General features: G+C 40.3%; 1 protein-coding gene across 1 annotated transcript in view; it reads right to left on the reverse strand.

Moving 5' to 3' along the window:
* The window catches only part of FBLN1 (fibulin 1), a 60,282-nt gene that overhangs the window by 13,601 nt on the left and 25,199 nt on the right, over positions 1-21,482 (reverse strand). The window contains exons 13-14 of the mRNA XM_010153923.1: positions 11,070-11,212; positions 8,970-9,101 (exon numbers count right to left, since the gene is read on the reverse strand). Coding sequence (XP_010152225.1) covers positions 8,970-9,101; positions 11,070-11,212 — 275 coding nt within the window. The remainder of the gene's footprint in view (positions 1-8,969; positions 9,102-11,069; positions 11,213-21,482) is intronic.

A 21,482-nucleotide genomic window follows, 5' to 3' on the forward strand; every position in this document is an offset into this window, starting at 1 on the left:
CCTGACAAACTTAAATACGGTTAAAGGATTCAGAAAACTCATTAATCAAAATACAAGTACTGAAATAGGTTTCCTCTTGCTTTGAAGTATATTACCCTCATAACATTGTGAATTAGACCTTCATTCAAGTTTGATGGTGAACACTTCACAAAATAATAGATTCAGAGAACCAAGTTACGTTTGGATGTGAACAAGGTTTCCATGCTGATGGAGAACAGCTTCTCAGGAACGTGGCTGGCTATACATTATGTTTGCTAAAGTATCCGGGGACAAGATTTTAAAAAATATGTACTTTTCAGACATGGACCTCCCAGATTTTTATGCAAATTCCTAAGAAAATGGCCTAATTTTCAACTGTTGAGCAACATGCCTCAGAAGTCACTTTGGACACATAAAATCACACTTTCATAAGCTTCATGACACTCAGAGCAATTTCACTGTTCGTTTAAGCTGATCAGAAATAGTGGTCCTGCTATGTCCTCCACCACTTTTCTCGGATTAACACCTAAAAGAAAAGAACCAAAAATGTAGCTTGCCACAGAAGCACTAATGCTGACAGCAGGGAAAGGGCTGGAGTGTTTATTTGGAGGCAGACAGGAGAGGGGCACCCTTTTGAGCACCAACAAAGACCCAGATCACTTAATACAACCCCAATGTTCCCTATTAGGGATCAGAAGGCAACGTTGACTTAGGTATCGTAACAGCGAATATTGCACCAAGGTATAAAACAGACTCCTAATGCCTTAGGCCAGATTGGTACAGTGCTGACTCAGTGGCATGTTATCCCAGCAACAGGCAAACATGCCTGTGTCCCTACAGCAATTCAGTAATAGCTACCCAAGAGTAGTAGCTCAAAGAACAGCTCAAAGCTGTACTGCATCCTCGCCTGAGAGGTATTAAAGAGGATCAGGGGTAAGGCAAGACATCCCTCAGACCAAAAGAGTAGTGTAACAAGGTGGGCCTGCGCCTGTGACCATAAGCAATGCCTATTGCTCAGATCTCTACCATGCTCAGTCTATCTATTGACCACAGTAATCATTTAAAGACACGTAAAGACAAAGACCTCCAAATAATTGTGTCTAAAACTCTCCAGGTACTCCAGCCTTTGAAGTTTCCACCTAGGGCACAAGTCTTAGTTTAAGTTTAGCTAAACTGAATCTGCTTCTCTTTTTGCCTTTCATTTCACCTCTAAAGAAAAAAGAAAAAAGACATTACAGTATAAGAATTACATTTCAGCATGAAAAGGATCTTTCTGGATTATTCAACAGATCAGAAATTTGGGATTCAGTTTAAAATAAATGCCATCCTTCAACCACTCAATGAAGTTTAACTTCATTAACACCTGGGCTTCTCTAGAAAGCTTTGATTGCTGAAATGCATCAAATAAAGAGGCAATAACAAGGCCTCATGGTATTAATACATTCTTTGGCCAGAAACAAATGGTAAATATTTTCAAAGCTATTATCTGTCATGTTGGATCATATGAAGCCTTGGTATTATGAAAGAATTAAAACCAACCTTTGATTTTACTGAGGTTTGGCTAGTTTACAAATACTATGATCTTTATTAAGGATACCAAATAACTTCAGAGAGATGTGCTTTTATCTTGGTTTGGCAAACTTGAAGTGCTTTTAGATCTCTGTCTTGCCTCCCAGCCAAACCTCGCAATGGGTTTTAATGTTGACAATGCTGCGAAATCACTCATGCCTAAAATGCAATAACTGTACTTGAAGTAGCCTCATTAAGAATAGTTTCCACCATATATTTTTGAATCCTTCCTATTCCACTTTTGAAAATGTGACATTTTATATAGTATAAGAATATTACAAAAACAGGTGGAAAATCTTCAAGGCCGAATGTCCAAAACGTGCAAAATCATGCATGTATGTCCGCCTCCTGATGTTTTATTCCTACTATCTTATTTACAGGGCGTGTAGTGCCCACCATGGTGCATTACCACATACATGTAATCTCTCCCCTTAGTGCGAGTGGCTTAGTTTACCCTACCTGTCCCACAACCACATTACTGAGCTTCAGACAAGCTTTGATACAGTAGCATATCCATGACACCTGGGCAATTAATTGTTGTAACCTTAAGCATTTCTTGGCAAAGAGCCATGTTATAGAATCTTAGAATCATAGAATGGTTAGGGTTGGAAGGGACCTTAAAGATCATCTAGTTCCAACCCCCCTGCCATGTGGTCTGCTCCAAAATTCCTCCATACTCATACTCAAGGACTCAGCGTGCTTGACTTACTTATGGCACACAGCACGATAATGGCTCTGTGATTCAATTTACCATGGAGGAAAACCTACCTAATTCTGAGGATTTGACATTAAAGCCCTTATATAGCTGCTCAGTCATCACCTAATGGCAAGAGCTCTGCTGGTATTGTTAGCAGAACTTCTGATGAGGGAAGCTTTCTGAATCTGAACATGTGTTAATCCGTGACCAAATTCTCAAAATAAGGCTGAAATAAGGGGTGACTTCACCACACTTGACCCCTTTAAAAATAAAAATAAGGATGGGGTTTTTTTTAAGTGAACTATGCATCTGTGCATCATACTGAGATTTATGATATGCCTTGAGTCTCTTATCTTCTATCACCATTTTTACAGGGTGTGTAGGCACTACTGAAAGAATGAGATGCTCGCTATCAACAAACTCAGAGGCAGTAGAAGCAGCAGGTGAATCAGTCACACAAAGATCCCACACCTGGAGATCCTCAGAAAAGCAGCTCTCTGACTAACTCTGAACCAGGGCAAAGCACCTCAGAAGGCTGAATGCACACAGACATCTCTCAGAGAAATTGCTGTAGCATGTTTCTTGGTGTACTGGATTCCAAATCCAATTTTATTTGCTCATTTATGTAACCCACTGTGTCAGCCTACTGTTTAGGACTGATACCAGAAACTGCATGCCATGTAAATCTGAATCAAGTGGTGGTCCTGTTAGGTGTTCCCTGACTCAGTCCACTTCTTTCCCAAGGTGGCAGGTTTTATACTTCATGCCACAGTTCACAAAACTTCATCAGAGTTGCAGTGTGATTTATCTGTCTCCTGGCTTTGTGGAAACTGTAACCAAAGCTGTTCTGTATGAATGTTTTTGTAATATGTTACACCTTCCTGTCCAAGGGGGGAGGTGAACACTGATCAAGGAGCATTTTGTTAACCAGAAACTTGCATTGTGCTAGAGTGAAATCTGGCATCAAGAAGGTTGTTCCACACAACACAATACTCATTCTCACCAGAAAAGCACCTTCAGCATTTCTCGGATACAAAATGAAAATTCACTTCTTACTCGACTTACTTGTTTGCCTCCAGAAGAGCTCTCCAGCCTGACATTTTTTCTGCAGGGGAGGGAGAGTGTTGAGAGATTTGGCTACCGAACAGCGCAGTCATCAGCATCCCGAAAGGGCAGGTTCAGGCAATAAATCTAGGATCCCGTTTACCAAATGGCTTCTGGGCACCCTCATCTCAACTGCGTAGCTACTAATTTCGGCAGGCAACCGAAATTAGTTCTCTATGCCAACCTGGCATAGAGAAAAACTCACAAAATTTTCTTTGCTGAGGGGCTCCTCTTGCTAAAGAGGCAAGCCTAGATGAAACCAGAACAAAGATACTGAAAGGGACTGTGCCTTTCTTAATGTAGGGCTGCAAGAGCCTGTCAAAAAACCTGTTGAATTATGCCCCTGCTCTGCGCGCTCACTCTGAATGGCTGGACAGCATCGGTTTTGTATTGCCAGACGCCACTGTCGTTTCATGCTAATGACATTATAGTCATGACAAAAGGTGGCTACTGTTGCTTACTTTCTAGTATGAGCATCCCCAAGGGGAGATAATGTATGTGCTGAAATCCTCGTCCCAGTGGAGCTCCTGGACTCTGCTGACACCAAGCCTCCATCTCCTCTGCCTACACCAGGCCTCCATCTCCTCTGCCTACGCCTAGCCTCCATTTCCCCACAGAAAAGCACTTGTAGGTAAACTGCAACTTTCAGCATCACAGCCCTGCCAGGTAGCCCAAATCGGTCTGGGGACTTCATTATGCTAAACAGCGTAACAAATGCATGGTAAAAGCCAGCCAGTCTCTGACCTGAAGATAGAGTCTAGAGCAACAGAGGATAAGGGAGAAGCAGAGAGGAATGTGAAGGTACTTGCCTGGAACTGCAGAGTGGTCCCAGGGACAAAGTTCAGAACCAGATCTTTTGCAATCCAGTGACTGAATTTAACATCAGACCAGACAAACATTTCTGTGTCAGACTGTGAAAAAACTTTCAGAGTTTGGCCACACTGGGAATGGCCAAAATGAGATACAGAACTACTAACCCTGTGGCAATGATGGGTTTCCCAAAAAGTCAAATAAACCTCCAGTCTCCTTCTCCTGCCCCAACCAATATGGGATGCTACAAGCACATTTTCTTATCATACCTGTTTCTGTTTACCTTTCAACATTTTTTAAAAGTCCCCCCAGCCTCTGCAACATACATAACCAATCAGAATAGCAGAAATTAGACTACTATAAGTAGTTGAGACAGTTCCTGTAATGGTTCAAAGGTAACATCATGAACTATCTCACATGTAAAAGCGGCTGGAAAGTCAGGCCAGAGCTAGCAGTGAAATCCTTGCAAATAACCGAGAGGAATAGTACATATCCATAAAATTACAAGCCACCATTGATATCAGCATACTCAAGCACCAGCACAACAACCCTGAGGAGCTCTGTAGGTACAAGTGAATTTTTATAACTGCATTGGCTCTGGATTTTTTTTTTTTAAATAAAAATAGTACCATTCTGCTTAATAGGCAAAAACATAAACTTAGGTTAGTATCTAATCCAATATGGAAAATTTCTTTTAGCTGTATTAGGAAATTTTTTAATCTTCCTGAAATTTACCAGACTACAAGGTGGTATTACAGTCACCTAAGGAAATGAATGCATAGCTGAGGGGAGAATGTTTTATAGTACCTGGTAATACCTTAGGCATTGATAGCACATTTTTGTACAGGTTGAAAATGCATTCTTCATTTTTCACTGACAGCTGGTTGAAGGAGGAATGTAGTGAAAAGTCTATAAAAGCTTTAAAAAAACCCCTGCATAGGTCTGCACTTCTGTTTTTCTCCTGCCCATGCTAGTAAGCGATGTGCAGTTGTTAACAATATCTTTTGGATTCAGTGCCACCTTGGCCTGAAACCACACCAGGCAACAGAGTCTTCTTGAACCAGGAAGGAATAGGGTTTCACATCTCTTATTAATCCGACAGGGTAGAAATACTGGAGGCAACATTTTACAGCATTCTTTTTCTTCAGCTTGCATGGTCTATGCACTACCACTCCAGCAGGCTGGCTCTTTTTTCCTTCTCTTCTACTGGAAGAGACTTTATGTAGGTCAGCATAGCTAGTTTCAGAGCCTATCCTTACTTATTTTGGTTCCTGGTAGTGCTGGTAGTGGTAGTCTGGTAGTGCTGATGGTTGATTACAATTTGTTATATTTTCTTTCCTTGATTTTGCAACAGTGTCTTTGCCTCTTTATTCTCCTACCTTTCTGCCTACTCCTCCTGCATCTCCTTTGAGAGACCATGTTCTTTCTTTTTCTAACATCCCTGGGTCAGCTCTTTCCTCTGTTTCTAGTTTCTTCATTTTCCTTCCTCACAACCTGCTCCTACACACTCTCATCTCCTACAAACTCAGCTCCTATCTTTCCATCAACAAATCACAAACCAGCCTGATCTGCCACTCTCCATTCAATCCTAAGTATTTCTCAGCTTCACTAACATTTTCTCCTTGATGCCTCAGTGTCAAATTAAAAGGGATAATGGCTAAAACTGATGAACTGACTCTCTTCAGTCCACAATTCTCTCTCATGGTTCAAGTCCTCACTTTTCTTTTGTAACTCCATCTCTAACAGCTCCTCTCAATCTCTAAACTTTTACCAAAAGAAACCTGTACCTTTTCACTTTATTTTACTGTTAAACTTTTGAGAGTATCTTTCCAACACAAAAACAGTTCAGATGCAGGTCCTTCTTAAGGCGTCATCTCTCTTCTTGTTTGTGACAACCCAGTAAACAACGGTTTTGCTAATGAAGGACTTCCTGCAAGAGCATCTTCATTGATATGTCCTTCCCCTCTTTTCCCAGTGCTCCCTCCTCTTTTTGAATCCCTTCATTGTTTTCCTCTGCTCTGACATCAATTCAAGCCTTATTACACTCATCTCTTTCAGAAATAACCAGTAACTATTTTCCTGCTTTTTTCCATATGCTCTTACGCATTTCATCTCTCTCTGAGCTAGTCCATGTCTTGTCTTTAAAAAAAAAACCAAACAAACCTCCTGTAGAGGTTTTCTATCTTTTCTCTTGTGGAGAAAATTTGTTTTGTAGAAAAAAGATATGTGGTGGTCTAATTTCCATTAGCAGATAAAATAGGTTTGATACTGTGGTCATTACTTCTGAAATATTAAAACAGAATGAAACATGCTTATTATACCTTTTGCCCATATATCCATGATTTATTATCAGAGCAAAAGTATTCTTTCCTCTACAATATAGACATAAAAAAAGACTAACATATAGGCAACACAGATTCAAGAGGCATATGTCCATCAGTGGTCATCAAGCATGATGGTCCAGGTGTGCTCTCCCAGAAGTGTATAAACCTGTCTGTTACTGGCCCACATGCTGGACACTGGTTACTGGGCTAGTTGGGCATTTGCTCTGCTCTAGTCCCTATGTTACATCCTCACAGTTCTTATGTTGCTGTAACTTAATGGGATCACCAATTAATCTTTCTGATAGCAAATAAAACTTTCTGATATGGTCTATGCTCTTCTTGTTTTTCCACCATTATACAAACCCTTCCCCTTTCTTTAAAAGAGGGGGTCACTTTGTGAACTCCTGTGGACTAGGACCCCATCTTGTTTACTTGTCTTGAAACTTCCCAGCACTTTTATGGGAACACCTAACATTCTGGTTATTAATAACAAGATAAATGATATTATGATGAGAGCAGCAGAACTGCTGCTGGCAGAATTATTTGCAATCCTAATTTCACACATACAACATAAGGTCCTGAACCTCTGTCCTTCCAGGTAATATCAACTGGGGTTTCGTTTTGTTTTTCCTTTTCCAATTCTGCTGCAAGCAGTTTACTTTGCAGCTTCCATCCATTAATCTCAAAGTACTTTTAAACAGAGGAATTAATTAAGACTCTTAGATACAAGAATTAATTAAGACAGTAGAAGGCATGTTTTATCATCTCCATGTTGCACATGGGGGAACTGAGGTGAAGAAAGAGTTGCCCAATTCTTTTGCAGAGCTGGAAATGTACTTAGGCATACATCTATCCCCTCAACCTTGTGTATAAGAATATCCTTTCTCTCCTAACGTTGTGAAGCAGATACCCAGTTTACCAAGTAAAATACCACTGACATGCAGTCCCATTATTCAAAATGGAAATGCTTCCCTCAGGCGAATACCTTGGCCAGTCAAATATCTAAATACACCCTTCTTTCTTATTTCAGACGGAAAGAAGCACACACAGCACGAAAAGCAAACTACTGTAACTACTGTGGGATCTGATAACATACATACTCTTCTAAAGAATCAACCCAGTATCTGAAATCTGTAATCATATCATCCTGCTTTAACAGACTCTCCCTCTTTCTCAGCATTCACATGTATGCTTCTGTTTGATAAAGAAAGAAATATAAACCTAATGACTTATGATTTTTATCTACAGTTAGTAAAACCTGCACAGCTAACACTGTACTATCGCTGTACTATCACGATTCTGAAATGCAACAGTGCCACCTTCAGACCATGCTAAGTATGACTTTTTCACAAACTGGAAGAAGAGCAGCAGCGCTTTTCCTTTCAGCCAGACAAGTCCTGCTAGAAAGCCCAGAAGCACATGTATAAACCTGAGCAGAACCTGCGCATTCACATACTGACACACAAATGCTCACTGGCAACAGCGGTCCTTTATTTCATAAATAAATATTAATAAAGATCAAACAAATTCTACGTTGGCATCTTTTCTAAGCATGAGAATCACGGCATATTCCTTTGCCACTGCACTAGCAACTCACATTGGGCAGAGCAGCACAGCAGCTGGGACCTGCTCCTGCTCTGCAATCTTCACGGAATTTGCAAGCTGCTTCTGGGTATGTTGAGTCCCTGAGTGACACCCAAGTTACAGCATACACTGGAAATACACATCTGCATGCATGTATGTATATATGCTACACACATTCTGTACTGGATACGGTATGCATTATGTCCCCCAAAAGGGCCATGTTCTGAAAGAAACCTCCCAGAAAGTACAATCCCCAGCTGTGTTGCAGCCCCTCCCTGCTGTATGAGATGCAGGCCTAGCGTATGACCCATACACACAGGTATACCTCCTGCCATGTCTCCTCTCTGCCAAGTTGAGATTGTAAATCAAATATGTCTGCTCCGTTCTGAACCTTCTTCTAAACCACAGCGTTTGACAGATCCCTTTTACCCTCAACAGAGGTATTTATTTTAAACTGAACCAACCTATCATTAAGTATTAGAACAGGTAACATTTTCAGTAAATTCAGTCCTGCTTTAAAAATTTGATTACTTCCCAAAACTGGTGCAATGCTGTTTAAACAAGAAAGAACAGTTCATTAAGTTCACAGTTTCTTCACTGACATTTGTATTTGGTTTGATTATAATGTGCAAACCTCAGCATTTTAAAGCTAAGCCATTTGCATTTGTAATTAGAGCCAATTCTGAAAAGAGTTTAACAGTTTCTCAAATTAAAAGTTTAGGCCTCTGGTATTTTGAATAAAAAAATATCTATGATATTAGTTCAAATTACACATATTGGACTGTAGAATATTAAATCAATACAGGCTTGAAAATCAAGATGGGAATTAATTACTTAATTTCTTCAACCTTGTTCTATAATATTACTGAGAGAAGAAAGTAAACAGAAAACACTCTACTCACCCACTGTCATACCATCCATGTAACGCTTTATGATATCAAATGAATCTCTTAAATTTCCTTCTGTTATGTCAAATATGATATCTGCCTGGTTGGCTGGATATGTAGGTGTGATGGCACGAAGAAAAATAATCTCTGCAAATAAAGAGTATCACAGAATGTCCTGAGCAGTAATTGAAAACATCACTGAAGAACCTGGCAGAATTTGATCCAAAATGACATGTCCTCAAAGCTGGTGGAAGACACCCCTCTCCCCACCCCCGCCACTCCCAGTTTGCCTTGAAAATTGAAAGAAAGAAGATCTGGGGAAGGGAGGATTTGGATAGATTTATTTTCTCCTCCTGCACAATCCAAGAAGCCCTGAAGCCAAAATACTATTACTTTCAGTGTCCAGAAAGACCACTCTTAGAAACCAGTCAGACTTCCAGCATGTACCCAAAGAGGGCAACACTAGGGATCCACAGGTTGGGCAGTGGAGGGGGACCAGACAGATAAGCCCCTGAACTCTTCTTCCCTTCAGCAGTTACACAAAGTATTACAAATTACAGAGTCCTGTGGAGTACTGAAGGAGTGAGGCTATTTTTCAAGCCCCTTGTGAGGGAGGTAACTATTATTATTATTACCCTTGCTGTACAGATGGTGAAACTAAATCATGGGGCTGTAAGTACTCACCCAAGGCCATGCACTGAATTACAGTTTAGGAACATCTTCTGTGCTTTGGTAGTACTCTCAGATCACTAGGTCTCATCTTGTTTTATTAAATCATGAGGATGGACTAATGAGGGAATGGTTTGGGAAGCACCCTGGGCCAAATCCTTAGTTCTGCTGCTAGTACACCTGGTGAAGCTGAAGGGGTGTGTATAGGAATAGATGTGGCTATGGGGCATTCCTCCGTTCCCTGTGAAGTAGGGCCAGCCAAAGCCTGAAACAGCCCTGATGCAAACCATAGCAGCTCTAAGCAGCTAAGTGATTGGTGGCAAAATTGTTCCTGTATGAACAAGGATTGGGACGTCTCTTGCCCTACTCCTTCTGCCTGGTACAGCAGTGAAGACTCAGCTTTGGCTTTCATTTAGGATAACTTTCTAAGATAGCGAGGCAGAGACTCTGGGTGCATCAGAAATAGAGATTTTTAGGTCTTTACAAATCCTTCCAAATAATCTTCCTTTCCTCTGTCTCCTTCCTCTCTGTGTCTGTGCCACACAGTAGGTTACCGAGTGGCTCATCCTACAGGGAGGCAGGGCTGAAGGCAGTCATCCCACCTATGGATGTGTAGGCAGTCCCCAGTGGAGCAGTGAGAAAATGAATACAAAAGCTACAGAGCAAAAATTGGGTCTTGATCTGTAAGTTTATATGTGAAATAAGCAAAGTGAGTGAGATCCTTATGAAACTGGAGGACTTAAAAACTCACAGGTACTGCAGGGGTTGAATGAACTAAAGAAATACACAAGTGCCCCAGAAGAGTTCAACATCTGGGGCTAGAAAACTCACATTGGATGACTGGACAGCCACTTACTTGGATGCTTTTTGAAAATTTTAGCTTACAAACTTTCTCTCCAGTCTTTGGAATTTCCCTTCCTTTATTCTATATTATAAAAAACACTTTTTTTTTTCTTCATAGGTCAAAAAATAAGCAAATCACAGTACTAGATACTATAGTTGATATAATTTATTTTGTGATTAATGTTTACATGTAGATAAAGGCTGTATTCTTGGAACAACTGACCTGTCAATAACAAACAACAGACTACAAACAGATGAGAGAAATATAATGAACACCTACTTCGTATGGCAAAATCTGCAAAGAAATGAAGAAAAAGTGACAGGGCACACAGCTATTATGTGAGAAAATGTGGTAAATGAGATTTCAGACTATTTCCTTACACTGAGAAGCTGTACAAGCTAGAGCTCAGAATGACTTTCTTCGCCCCTTAAAATTAGAACTCCTGGATATTGAAGGCTTTAATTAAATGAATAGTACATCACAATTTGGAACTCTGCAAATATTTTACTGCACCAGTAGCTAGTCTGGCTTTAGGCAAGGATTTCCAGTGGAGATTTTATATGTTGTAGTCTATTAAATGGGACAAGAAACAAACCACTTACCTTCAGGTCTTGTAAATTCTCTGAATGTGGGCAGTGAAATGACAGTGTGGGAAATTGTGTGGACTGGATCCAACACACAGTTGACATCATTTGGTCGACAAGACTTAATGCAACGGATAGTATCTGTCTTTTCGAGTCTGACGCTAAGAGAAATGAGAGAAAGATGCATCTATATCCTGAAAATCAGTTACTTCGTGTTTTGCAATCTGGGGAGCTGGAAACTATAATTCATCTAAGTGTTCATTCTTCACCTCAAAAACTTAGACAAATGCAGATGATCAGAGTCGCTGGATCACTGAAAAATTTGCTTTGGGTAAGAATCGCAGGCAAACCCCCCTCAAAGCCAGTTCTTCAAGCCAGTTGTGTAAGAACAGGGAGAACCAGAGTGCATAAGATGCCATGTAAAGTCACTTTCCAAGTGCAAACAGGACCAAACAACTAGGCACAGACCCTCAGCTGCAGTGCACTGGCATGATCTCACCGGTTTCAGCAGAGCTATGCTTATTTGCACAAGCCTTTTTGTACTCCATGTGATATCAGTCATATAAAGCAGAAGCATTCATTTCCATTCTGGAAACCTGGCAGGAAATACCTGAAGGGCCAACTTTCTTTCACAATTATCAGTTGCCAGAGCCAGAGAAACTTCTCTTCAGTCACCCCCTCACCCATCCATTTAAACTGAAAAATCAGAAAGGAATGGAAACTGGGGGAGGAAGAAAGCTAACCACATTATATAAAACCTCAAAGATTGAATTCTGAGTATGGGGAAACGGTAAGCATCATTTCATATTCCATCTCAACCAGCTGCTCATTCACCCTTGAAAGTCTATTAAAAGTTAAATGACTTCTTCTCACCCTTGTCCACTAGAGTGAATTTGAAGTCACTTACAGTTCAAGAACTTCACACAATACCCCGTCTGTGTTCATGAGAGATGAAAGGGCTATGCTGGGACTTACAATGTGACTAAGCCTCACAAATGATCTCAACTTTGACCTGCCCATTTCTTCGTATTTCTAAGACTGCAGTGTCAGAGGGGGAGGAATTAGAAGATTAAAAGGAAGAAAAAATCACTGAGTAAAAGGGAAACAAAAATGGAAGCTTTAGTTTGTCATATACCTCTAGAAACAAATGGTTCTTGCTCTTTTCAAAATGCGTTACCCAAGTCCACACCTACAAGCCATCTTTTTTCAGATGTTCAAAGGAAATTTATGGCTCTATTAATAATGAATACATCAGTAACTTCTTATATGCTGCTCACATTTGTTCATCAAAGAAAACAAAGCCAAACATGCTGATACTGTATGAGGCTAAAATAAAGACAAAAGAAAAAACATGAATCAACATTAAGGAAATCATGCTTCACCAGATGTAAACTGGCATAGTCCATGGGAAGGCAATGAAAATGAGTTAACTTACACCAGCTGAGTCTGGCGTGTTATTCTCACTCTGTAGATGATGTTTTCAGACTGGCCAGGAGACACAAGACAGGAGAGACCTTTCGCTTCCCACCCTTATCTGTGGCCAGAACTCCGACATTTCCTAGACATCTCACAGGGAACAGAATCGGGCTTTCTGGTGAAATGCCTCATGCCTCACTTTAGAATAAATTAATTCTGGATACGTGGACATAATAGCCTGACCTATAAAAACAGATTCCATCCCCTTATTTTAAACCTCAGCTGCCAAATTAGGAAAGGACTTCCAACTTCTCAGCTGATACTTATGTCTGTGAAATAAGGATCAACTAAGTTACACAGCCTAGTTCCACCATAAAATAGCCTATTTCAAAATACGTATCAAATAGAATTGAGGCAAAATGTACATTGTTTGTGTTTGTTTCCCTCTCTCGCCCTTTTTTTTTTCCTTACTGTGTGTAGAGGAGTTTAGCAGATATTTACATTTACGCAGCCGCACAAACAAATACTGCATCTTTCCTCAGGATCCTGCTGTGCAGGGGTCACAATACCCAAGCCAGACAGGTTTTACCTCCAATAACGTGTTTACAAATTCTAAAGTTTTTTTTCAATTTTTTCCTCTTTGTGTCATCTGAAGGGTTTGGGGACACCAACAGTAGCTTGCATAACTAATCCTGGGGCGTTATTCCTAATTAAGTACTGATACAATGTATAGAGCATTCTAAATTTTCATGGCTGTGTTTAGATAATGGGATTTGTATGCAAAAACATTGTGGTGGGACTGTCTGAAGCATTCAGTACTGGTCTGCCTTTGCTCCTTCCTGGGGGAAAGGGAGCATTACTCTCAACTTCAGCTGGAACAAAATTTGGCAAATACAAATGTTTCTGAAAATCTCAGCCAATAAAGCCATGAATTTGTGTAAGGTGAAGTCCTAAAACTTACATTCCTAAGTCTCACTTCCGACATGAATTAGGTACCCTGCATACAGAAACAGAGGATCACAATGATCTCAAGTAATATGTGTGAGTTCCTAACTAAAACTAGTTTCTAGATGCATGCAGATTGTAACCATACATGTGACAGGTCAACATTTCTGTCAGCTCTATTTCTTTGCACTTTTTCTCTTTCCTCTTACAAATCCCACAAGCTTTATCTTTTTGGCATGCTCTGTCCACACTGCTAAACTTGAGCTTGTGTTTTCATCTTCCCCTGCCTAAATATCTGATCTCCTTTCTTTTGACATCCCAGCTAATTGCTTCAGGATATCCAAAGTGCAGTCGGTAACACTTCGTTCTCTCATTGCTTCAGGAGCACATCATTAGGAACCTTCTGAAGCAATGACAACCAGCGTCTATTTCAAAATCTGATATTTGCTATTAATGATGTTATCTGATCTCAAAATACTTTTAATTTTATCATCTTTGGATTTGATCTTCTGATTAGCTGATGCTTTCCTCTTTGCTCATGTCCTCCTAGAGCACTGACTGTGACTGACGAAAGTTTCTTACTAAGTGCTGAGAACTTTATTCAAATCTTTCCTTCAAGTTTTCACCCCTCTAACAAAAATTGCAGCATTGGAGCTGGTACCTCTTCCAGGCCTTTCTCATTTAAAAGAGAAGAAAGTTAAGAAACAGCTCAGTTGCTCAATTATTTTGCAAATAATCCTTTTCTGAATATAATTATTATTTGTTCTTCGGTTTTGATCTTTCCTTTTCATATTCTCTGTTGGATTCAATTAGTAAGTTCTGTGGACAAGGAGCTGTGATTTCATTTTCGTTTGGCAAGAAACATGCACATAATAGGTGCTACGCTGTTACATACATGTTCTTGAAAGTTCCAGCTATGGTGCAGCGTTAACGCATCTAATACAGGAGAATCAAGCTCCATGTTCTTGAATTACTTGCCGACTGCAATTAATTTGGTAGCATTTTGCAATAGTGAGGGCCAAATTCTCACACTCCCTTTTTTCCTGCCAAACAAATATATATTAATGTTTGTAAAAATGAAGTTTATTTTTGAAATGTTATCCTACTTAATTATGGCCTCATAATGAACTGGTAGCCAGAGGGCATTTATATAGATGCATCTTCTGTGGTGGTAAGAAATCCCATTAGCTCAAGTAGCATGGGCTTGTGCTTTCAATATTTAAAGCTGGGACTCTATCCCCACTGGCAACTTCTGGCAGCTTTATAAGTATGTGTCAACAGACTTATTAAGCATTGGCATTCCTCATGAGACTTGAACTCCTGTCAGCCAGCTGGGATAAACTTTGCCTTAGGGAACATGTAATACTCTAGCACAGTGATGCGATCATGCCCCAATCTAGTCCTTGGCTGACGATGAGCCTGAGAGCTCACAGCTTAGAGCTAATAGAGTAATTCCTTGTGTTCAGGTGATTAAGGCTTGTGATCTTGCTTTAGAAGGTTCCCAGTTTCTAACCTTGTACCTTGCCTGTGGTGTCTTCACTTACATAGTGAGGCATTTTTTTAATATGTGCATTCACATGGATTATTCCTCATTCATCTATGGACAGACTATTCTGCCCATGAACCGAGCTGCAGTTGTATCTGAGTCCAAGATGGTGTAAAAGAATGTTAATTTTTAGGTCATACCTCTAGAACTGGGTTTTTGATATTTATCAATACAAGGACTCAAGAGTAAAATAAATCCTTTTCCAGCTCAGAAAACAAAAGAATTCTGAAGAAATTCCAGTTGTATTGTCTACATTGTTCTTGATGTCACAGAAGTAAAGGAAGAAAGATTTGGATACGGGAATTCTGGATGACCTTTCAGGGCTGACAGGGTTTCATTAAGGGGATTTTTTGGTAGTGGTGGTGAGTAAAGTCTTTACAGTTAAAAATTTACTAGCTTTGATATGGAAGTTGGAGAGACAAAAATGTTATGAGACCAATTAAATACCTTTTTCAAATGTTCCTGTAGACACACCTCAGGATATAGCCTGTGAAATAGAAAAGCGCTCTCTGGTGCTACCTGAATGCTGGTAGGAAGTTCATTGCTGTTTTCCCATGATTAGATTTTCAATTCAGTGGAAATCCCACAGAAAGAAAGATGAAAGATCTCCAAAAAAAATGTTCTTTAGATGAAATTCTCTTATGTACCATCCTTAAAAGTCAGAACCGGGATCTTTACCTGGTGGAAATCAGCACAAGCTCACTTGTCGTAACAGAGCAATGACAACTAGCACAGCCTGGGAATCTGGCTCCACACTTTCAAAGTGACTTGTGTGCTGGGGCACCTCTGAGTCCTAAGTGCCTAAATTATGCCCCTTTAATAGATTTTCAGAAAATGCACTATATTTGCCCCATAAGTGATGAAACTCCCTGAAGATATCTCAGTTGAGATAGCTCAAACCACGTACCTATTTTTTTTTTAAATTTAGACCTAAATGTATGCTGCTGTGTATCGTCAGATGAGACCAACTCCACTACCATGTGAAGTGTGTGAAGTAAATTCATAGTTTTGAGTCCTCAGTATATCCACATAATAAGCTTGTGGACACCAATTTCTGCTTTTTATAATGATGTAGACTACAAGTAGGAATCTCCCCAAACTGAAATGTTCAGTGATAGGGGAAAGTGGAGAACTGATGATGATGATGGCAAATAAAATGCAGGTGCAGCATGCAACAGATGAACTAAAACTTTATTAAAATTTGGAAAAAATGCTATTCTTAGAAGATAAAATGTAGCCACTGATGCCTGTAAGTTAGGGATCAAAGCTGTGCAGAGACAAAGATAAAAAGTTTGGCAATAAATGTGTTGACAGTTCCATGGCGGGAAAGTTGCATTTGAATTGTCAGAAGAAGGTCTCTGGGCTCTGTGATTTGCCGCTGCATGACCACAATGCCACTGTGGTTGTTCACTTTTTTTGTGGTGAAAAAACCCTCCTGGTTCCCGCTGATGATGGACAGCAGAATTTTATCCCCAGGGACAGCATTGGAAGGGCCCATGCGGAAAATGTCGGTGGGTACTTGAATGTTGGTAGGAAAAGAGAGGTGATAGTAGGTTATTCTCAGAGGCAGGCTCTGGCACTCCTTATTTTCATTACAAGGCAAGCGCTCACAGCGACTGCAAGAAAAGTGAGAACACAAGACAAGAGGAAGATTAGTGTACATTTAGCAAGCATGATGGGAGAAGAAGGGCAGTGGGGGTGGGAAAAGACATGTTGACTTGCTGTCAACATATACTGCATCCATTCTTCAGTCTGGCATCTCAGTCATATAGCAAATGGACATTTATTAAATAAGGATGAACTTGTCTGTAGTTGGTGCTTTTGGAGAAGCATTGCCATTTTCAGAAGTGTTGCCCTTCCTTTGCATGCACAGATGGATTGAGTCTGGCATCTCAGTATGGGTGATATCTTATATGCATTTAGATCAGCTGAGCTCTTCCTAGGGAAAACACTGGATTTTTTTTTTTTTTTTACCTCCCAAGTCTTATGCTTTTGTTGACTGGACATGTTAAATAAAGGAAGAGACCCTAGGTAGTTAGTGAGTTGACTGTCTCCTACTTGGGATGTTTGGCTGAATTTTAAGACTGAGCCAACTATTCTGAAAAACACAAGTGTACAAGGAGTTGGTGTTTCCAAGACAGAAGAGGCAGTGTAGATACCACACTATGTAGGCTCATCATCTGACAGCATACAGAGGACTCTAAAACTAATTTCCTATACTGCCTGTATGTTAAGGTTTATTTAAAGACAAACCTTCCTCCTGATGTGGCAGAGGATTTCTCTGTGCTACCAGGAGAACGAACCTAAGTCAGTCTAACACTGACAGTTAGGCAAGCACTGAAAACAAGATCCAACGGCCTGATGTCCCCAGCATGTGCCCTACACATTCAGTCCACTCTTACACAGTCTTGAGTCACAAGAATGATGCTGGGGAGTGAGAAAGTTGCCCTCTGATGTTTTCTTCCCTTACCACTAAGTACTGTATTACAGCGTCAAATCCAGAGATCTAGGAAGAGCTCACCCATACAGGCTGAAAGTGAACAATTAATGCCAGCAGCAGAAATCATGAACTGCCTGGAGGGAGCAGTCTCCTCCCTTCCTGCTACTCAGAGATGTGAAGTTTGTCCTGTAAAATACAGCACAGACAGGTACGGGCATTATAGTCGCTGCTATTAAAGAATGTTGTAGTTTACTAGCATATTAGTGAAGATCTGACATGTGATACCTGGTGGGTTTGAGAAAGTCTTTAGAGAATTGCATTCAAGGAAAGATTATATGAATTGAAGATTAAAGGTATGCCCAAATGAACACATTCAAGTTGGTATCCAAACATCATCACAGACAAGTACATGGAAGTAGAGATATACACGTTGATCTCAGCTGGATGTTGACTTTACAAAAGTTGGGGTGGATCAGGTTATGCATTTAGGTCCAAACCTGCTTCGTGCACAACTCTGATTCAATGAAGTTATGTACAAGAGTGTCTCCACTCAAAAGCAATATTCCGTCCACAAGCTGAGGTTTTGGAACCTAAACTATTCATTAATTTATTTACTCCAGCATGAAAACATGGTTTGCTTCTTACTACCTCAAGGAAATTGGAGTGCCCATTTAATTTATTTTGTTTTGACATATAAAACTGAGCTCCTACCAGGTGTATCTGGTATCAGATACAAAACTGCGGCTCATAAGCAAGCACCACTTTGTTGACAGTGCATGGTGACCTGGATTCCAGAAACTTCTCATTATATGCAAAATAAGCACTTTCAAAAAGAGTAGTTAAAAGCACCCTCAGTTCTTCAGTTAATGTGTTCTATGTTTTCTTTTAATACCACTTGCAAACCAAAGTACAAAGCAATTCTTTGAAGACTTAAATGCATTTTTAATTTTATTCATGTGTGTAAAGAGCACGTACAAGTCTTCACAAGATGGCCAGCTAATTAGGTGTGGATACTCTTAGAATATTTTCAGGTATGGTGAGTTCTGCATTCTTTTCTGAAATGTTATCAATAACTCCACTAAAAAGAATGACTTGGGTTTGTTGAAATCACGAGGCTACTTCATTTTGCTGAAATCATGAAGCAAGTCAAGGCAGTTAATTTCTTAGTTGGAAATGTTTTTGGAAGCACACACATGCTCATGAGCATGCTCATAAAGATGATATATTCTTTTATAAAAGTAAAATGCATTTTATAATAATAGCCGGAATCTTAAGAGAACAAATAATCAAAGCTTCTAGCTTCCTAAGATTTGGAAAAAGGACATTATTCTGATGATCAAGAAAGTTACTTGTGGAGACAGATGTGCCTGTGGCTAGGAGTCAGAATTATTCAAAATTCATCACCTTTTATCTTATTCTTTGGTGGTGCACACTACACACTGCGCATTTTACTAAATGTTTAGTGAATGTGCACTAATTGTTCCACCAAAAAACCACGAAGGATAGATAGCAAATATTATTGCTTTCAAGAACCGGAGTTCATTCTGGGGTCATGCACCATAAAGGCAATAAGCAACAGCATTTAAATCCCAGTGTACTCTCTAGACCTTATTTAAATGCTTCCCTTCAGTGGACAGAAAAAAATCATACGGCGGGGGAATTCAATAATCTACTGCTAGTGAGTGAGCAGCCCAAGATCCCAGGTGCTGCTCCAGCTCCATGGCATCTCAGGATGGATAAGCTGGCCACACAGCTACCGTGCCCTGCCACCACGCCATGTCGCTGCGGGAGAGCATGGGAGGACCCAGAAGGAGATGTGGAGTGCTGAGCAGGCAGCAAGACGGTATCAGAGAAACCCAACGCAAAGCCCAAGTAAAACATGCACTGCTTTGCAGGGGGGCAGTTTTACACACACTTCTGCAAAGTTCTGCAATTGGGTGCCTGGGCTAGAAAAATAAGTATATACTGCTGCTAAATGCTCATTCCTGATTTTGTTCCTGATTGTTTTAGCTCACTTATTACTCTGTCCTCTTATGTCTAATTACATGGCTGAAATACCAGTTTAAAAGAATTACTCACAGGTTGAATTTCACATACCAGACACTGGTTTTTCATAAAGGAAAAGTAAAATACCAAAACTAGTGAGATTCCATTTTAGATAATGAATACAACATTTCCTAATGGAGAAATAAGGAGAAAGTATATTCTGGTTTCCCTCGTTTTAACTTCTGAGCTTTCACTCCATTCTGCCCAAAGGAGTTCAGTGGTATACAACAATTCCTCACGTGCTGATGAGGAAGAACTTTTTACTACCAGAATTTATGGCTTTGTAATTTACTTCATACAAGGAAACCATCTCCACATGCTGAACAACTAACCAAGTATTATTACCAAACTATACACTGCACACCTCTGAAATTCAACCCTGTAGATATCCAGAGCTGTAACAATCATCCGGACTTCCTAGAATATACTCTGCTACAAAGACACTTGTGCTCATACTATCATCAGTGTTTATTTCTTTTCAGCAGGTTGCACCATACCTTAAGGCCTTGATCAGCTGTCAGCCAGGCTGTATCACCACATTATGGGTCTTTAAATTTATGTTAACAGGCCAGCTCTGTAGAGAAGGTGATTTTTGTCTTAAACAGACCAGAACGTAAAAGGAATGAAACCTACTGATTGTTGGATTTTACAGAAATTTCTTAACCAGAGGAGAATCCAGAGTCCCACTTCAGGCTCAGCCGGGAATACAGAATAAAGCAGTACAGTAGATGAGATGGATAAATACTCTGCATTTTCCTCCTGTCTGGAGCTGGGAATTCTCAAGAAGCTTTCAAGCTACAGAAAAGACAGATCCATCTTCAATTTGCCCTCAGCACTGAGCCCTTATGTCCTATCCTTTTCTCCTTCATCTGTCTTTCCCAATCTGGCTCCTTCTTCTTACCCCCTTTCCTTGCCTTCCTGCTCACTCAAACATCTGGCATCAGGACTGTCTACTCAGCCAGTGCCAATCCTCCTCTCCTTGCTCTATCCTTTCCCGGCTGACATTTGGTTCTCTCAGATTCTACCTCACAGCCCTAGTCCCAAAGCATATACCCCTTCCCTCAGTATCTTTACACAGACGTCCCAAATTATTCCTTGCTCAGATGGTCTTCATCCAAACCTAGCATCAATCACCCTTAACCACAAGCTCCTGACTCCTGTGGTTAGTTTCCCCCTTGCCTCTAAATTTTACCCATTCTTTTACCCGTCAGGCATCTCCAAGATTCATTCTCCTCAGCTGGTCATACCTTCAGATCCTTCCCTCCCTACATTCAGCCTCTTTATCCCCAAGTACACCCTTCCTTCTTACCTCTCACCCATGCTAGAAACAGCTTGCTTATCCATGGAGTCTGGGTAGTCTTTGAAAGCACAGAAGAAACAGGCTCTGGGGTTGTCAGGGCTGGCAGCACCTGGCCCAAGACAGGAGCTGACACTGTGGCTTCTTTCCTGTGGCCATATGTGCGAGCAGGCTCAGTCTGTGGAGTTGGTACCTGAACATTTTAGACACTTTAAAGAGCTGCAAGAAGCTCAGGTTTGCTAAATCAGAAGATAATTGCTTGTTGCTAAAAAAGAAAGACCTCCCTACTGATAGGAAGAACACAAATTGCTACTGAGGCTATGAAATACTTATCATTCAGGACTTCAAGAAAAATTTGAACAAACCTCAGCAATACTCCAGGTAGACCTGAATCTATTTTGGCATACAGGGGTGGATTAAGCCTGCCCACCATTTCCTAAGATTTATGGGGGAAAAAAAGCTAAATGCAATTTTACAAATTTGTAATTTCAGAATTTTCAGACATTTTTGATAAGATTGAAAAAAGTGCAAGAGTAATCCAACCCATTTCAGATTTCTACTTCAAAATAAGACAGCAAACCGTTAAAAGAAAAAAAAAAGTCTTAACACACAAAACAGTGTATTCCTCCATACAAAAAAATGTGTTCCTCCCTACCCTTGCCTTGGAAATGAGTGAACTGCTGCAGCTGACATTTGCCAAATCTTGATCCTGAGTCAGACACCTGGCATGTAAAATTTCAG

Source organism: Eurypyga helias, unplaced genomic scaffold (genome assembly GCF_000690775.1).
Source record: "Eurypyga helias isolate BGI_N326 unplaced genomic scaffold, ASM69077v1 scaffold9986, whole genome shotgun sequence".
NCBI classification, from domain to species: Eukaryota; Metazoa; Chordata; class Aves; order Eurypygiformes; family Eurypygidae; genus Eurypyga; species Eurypyga helias.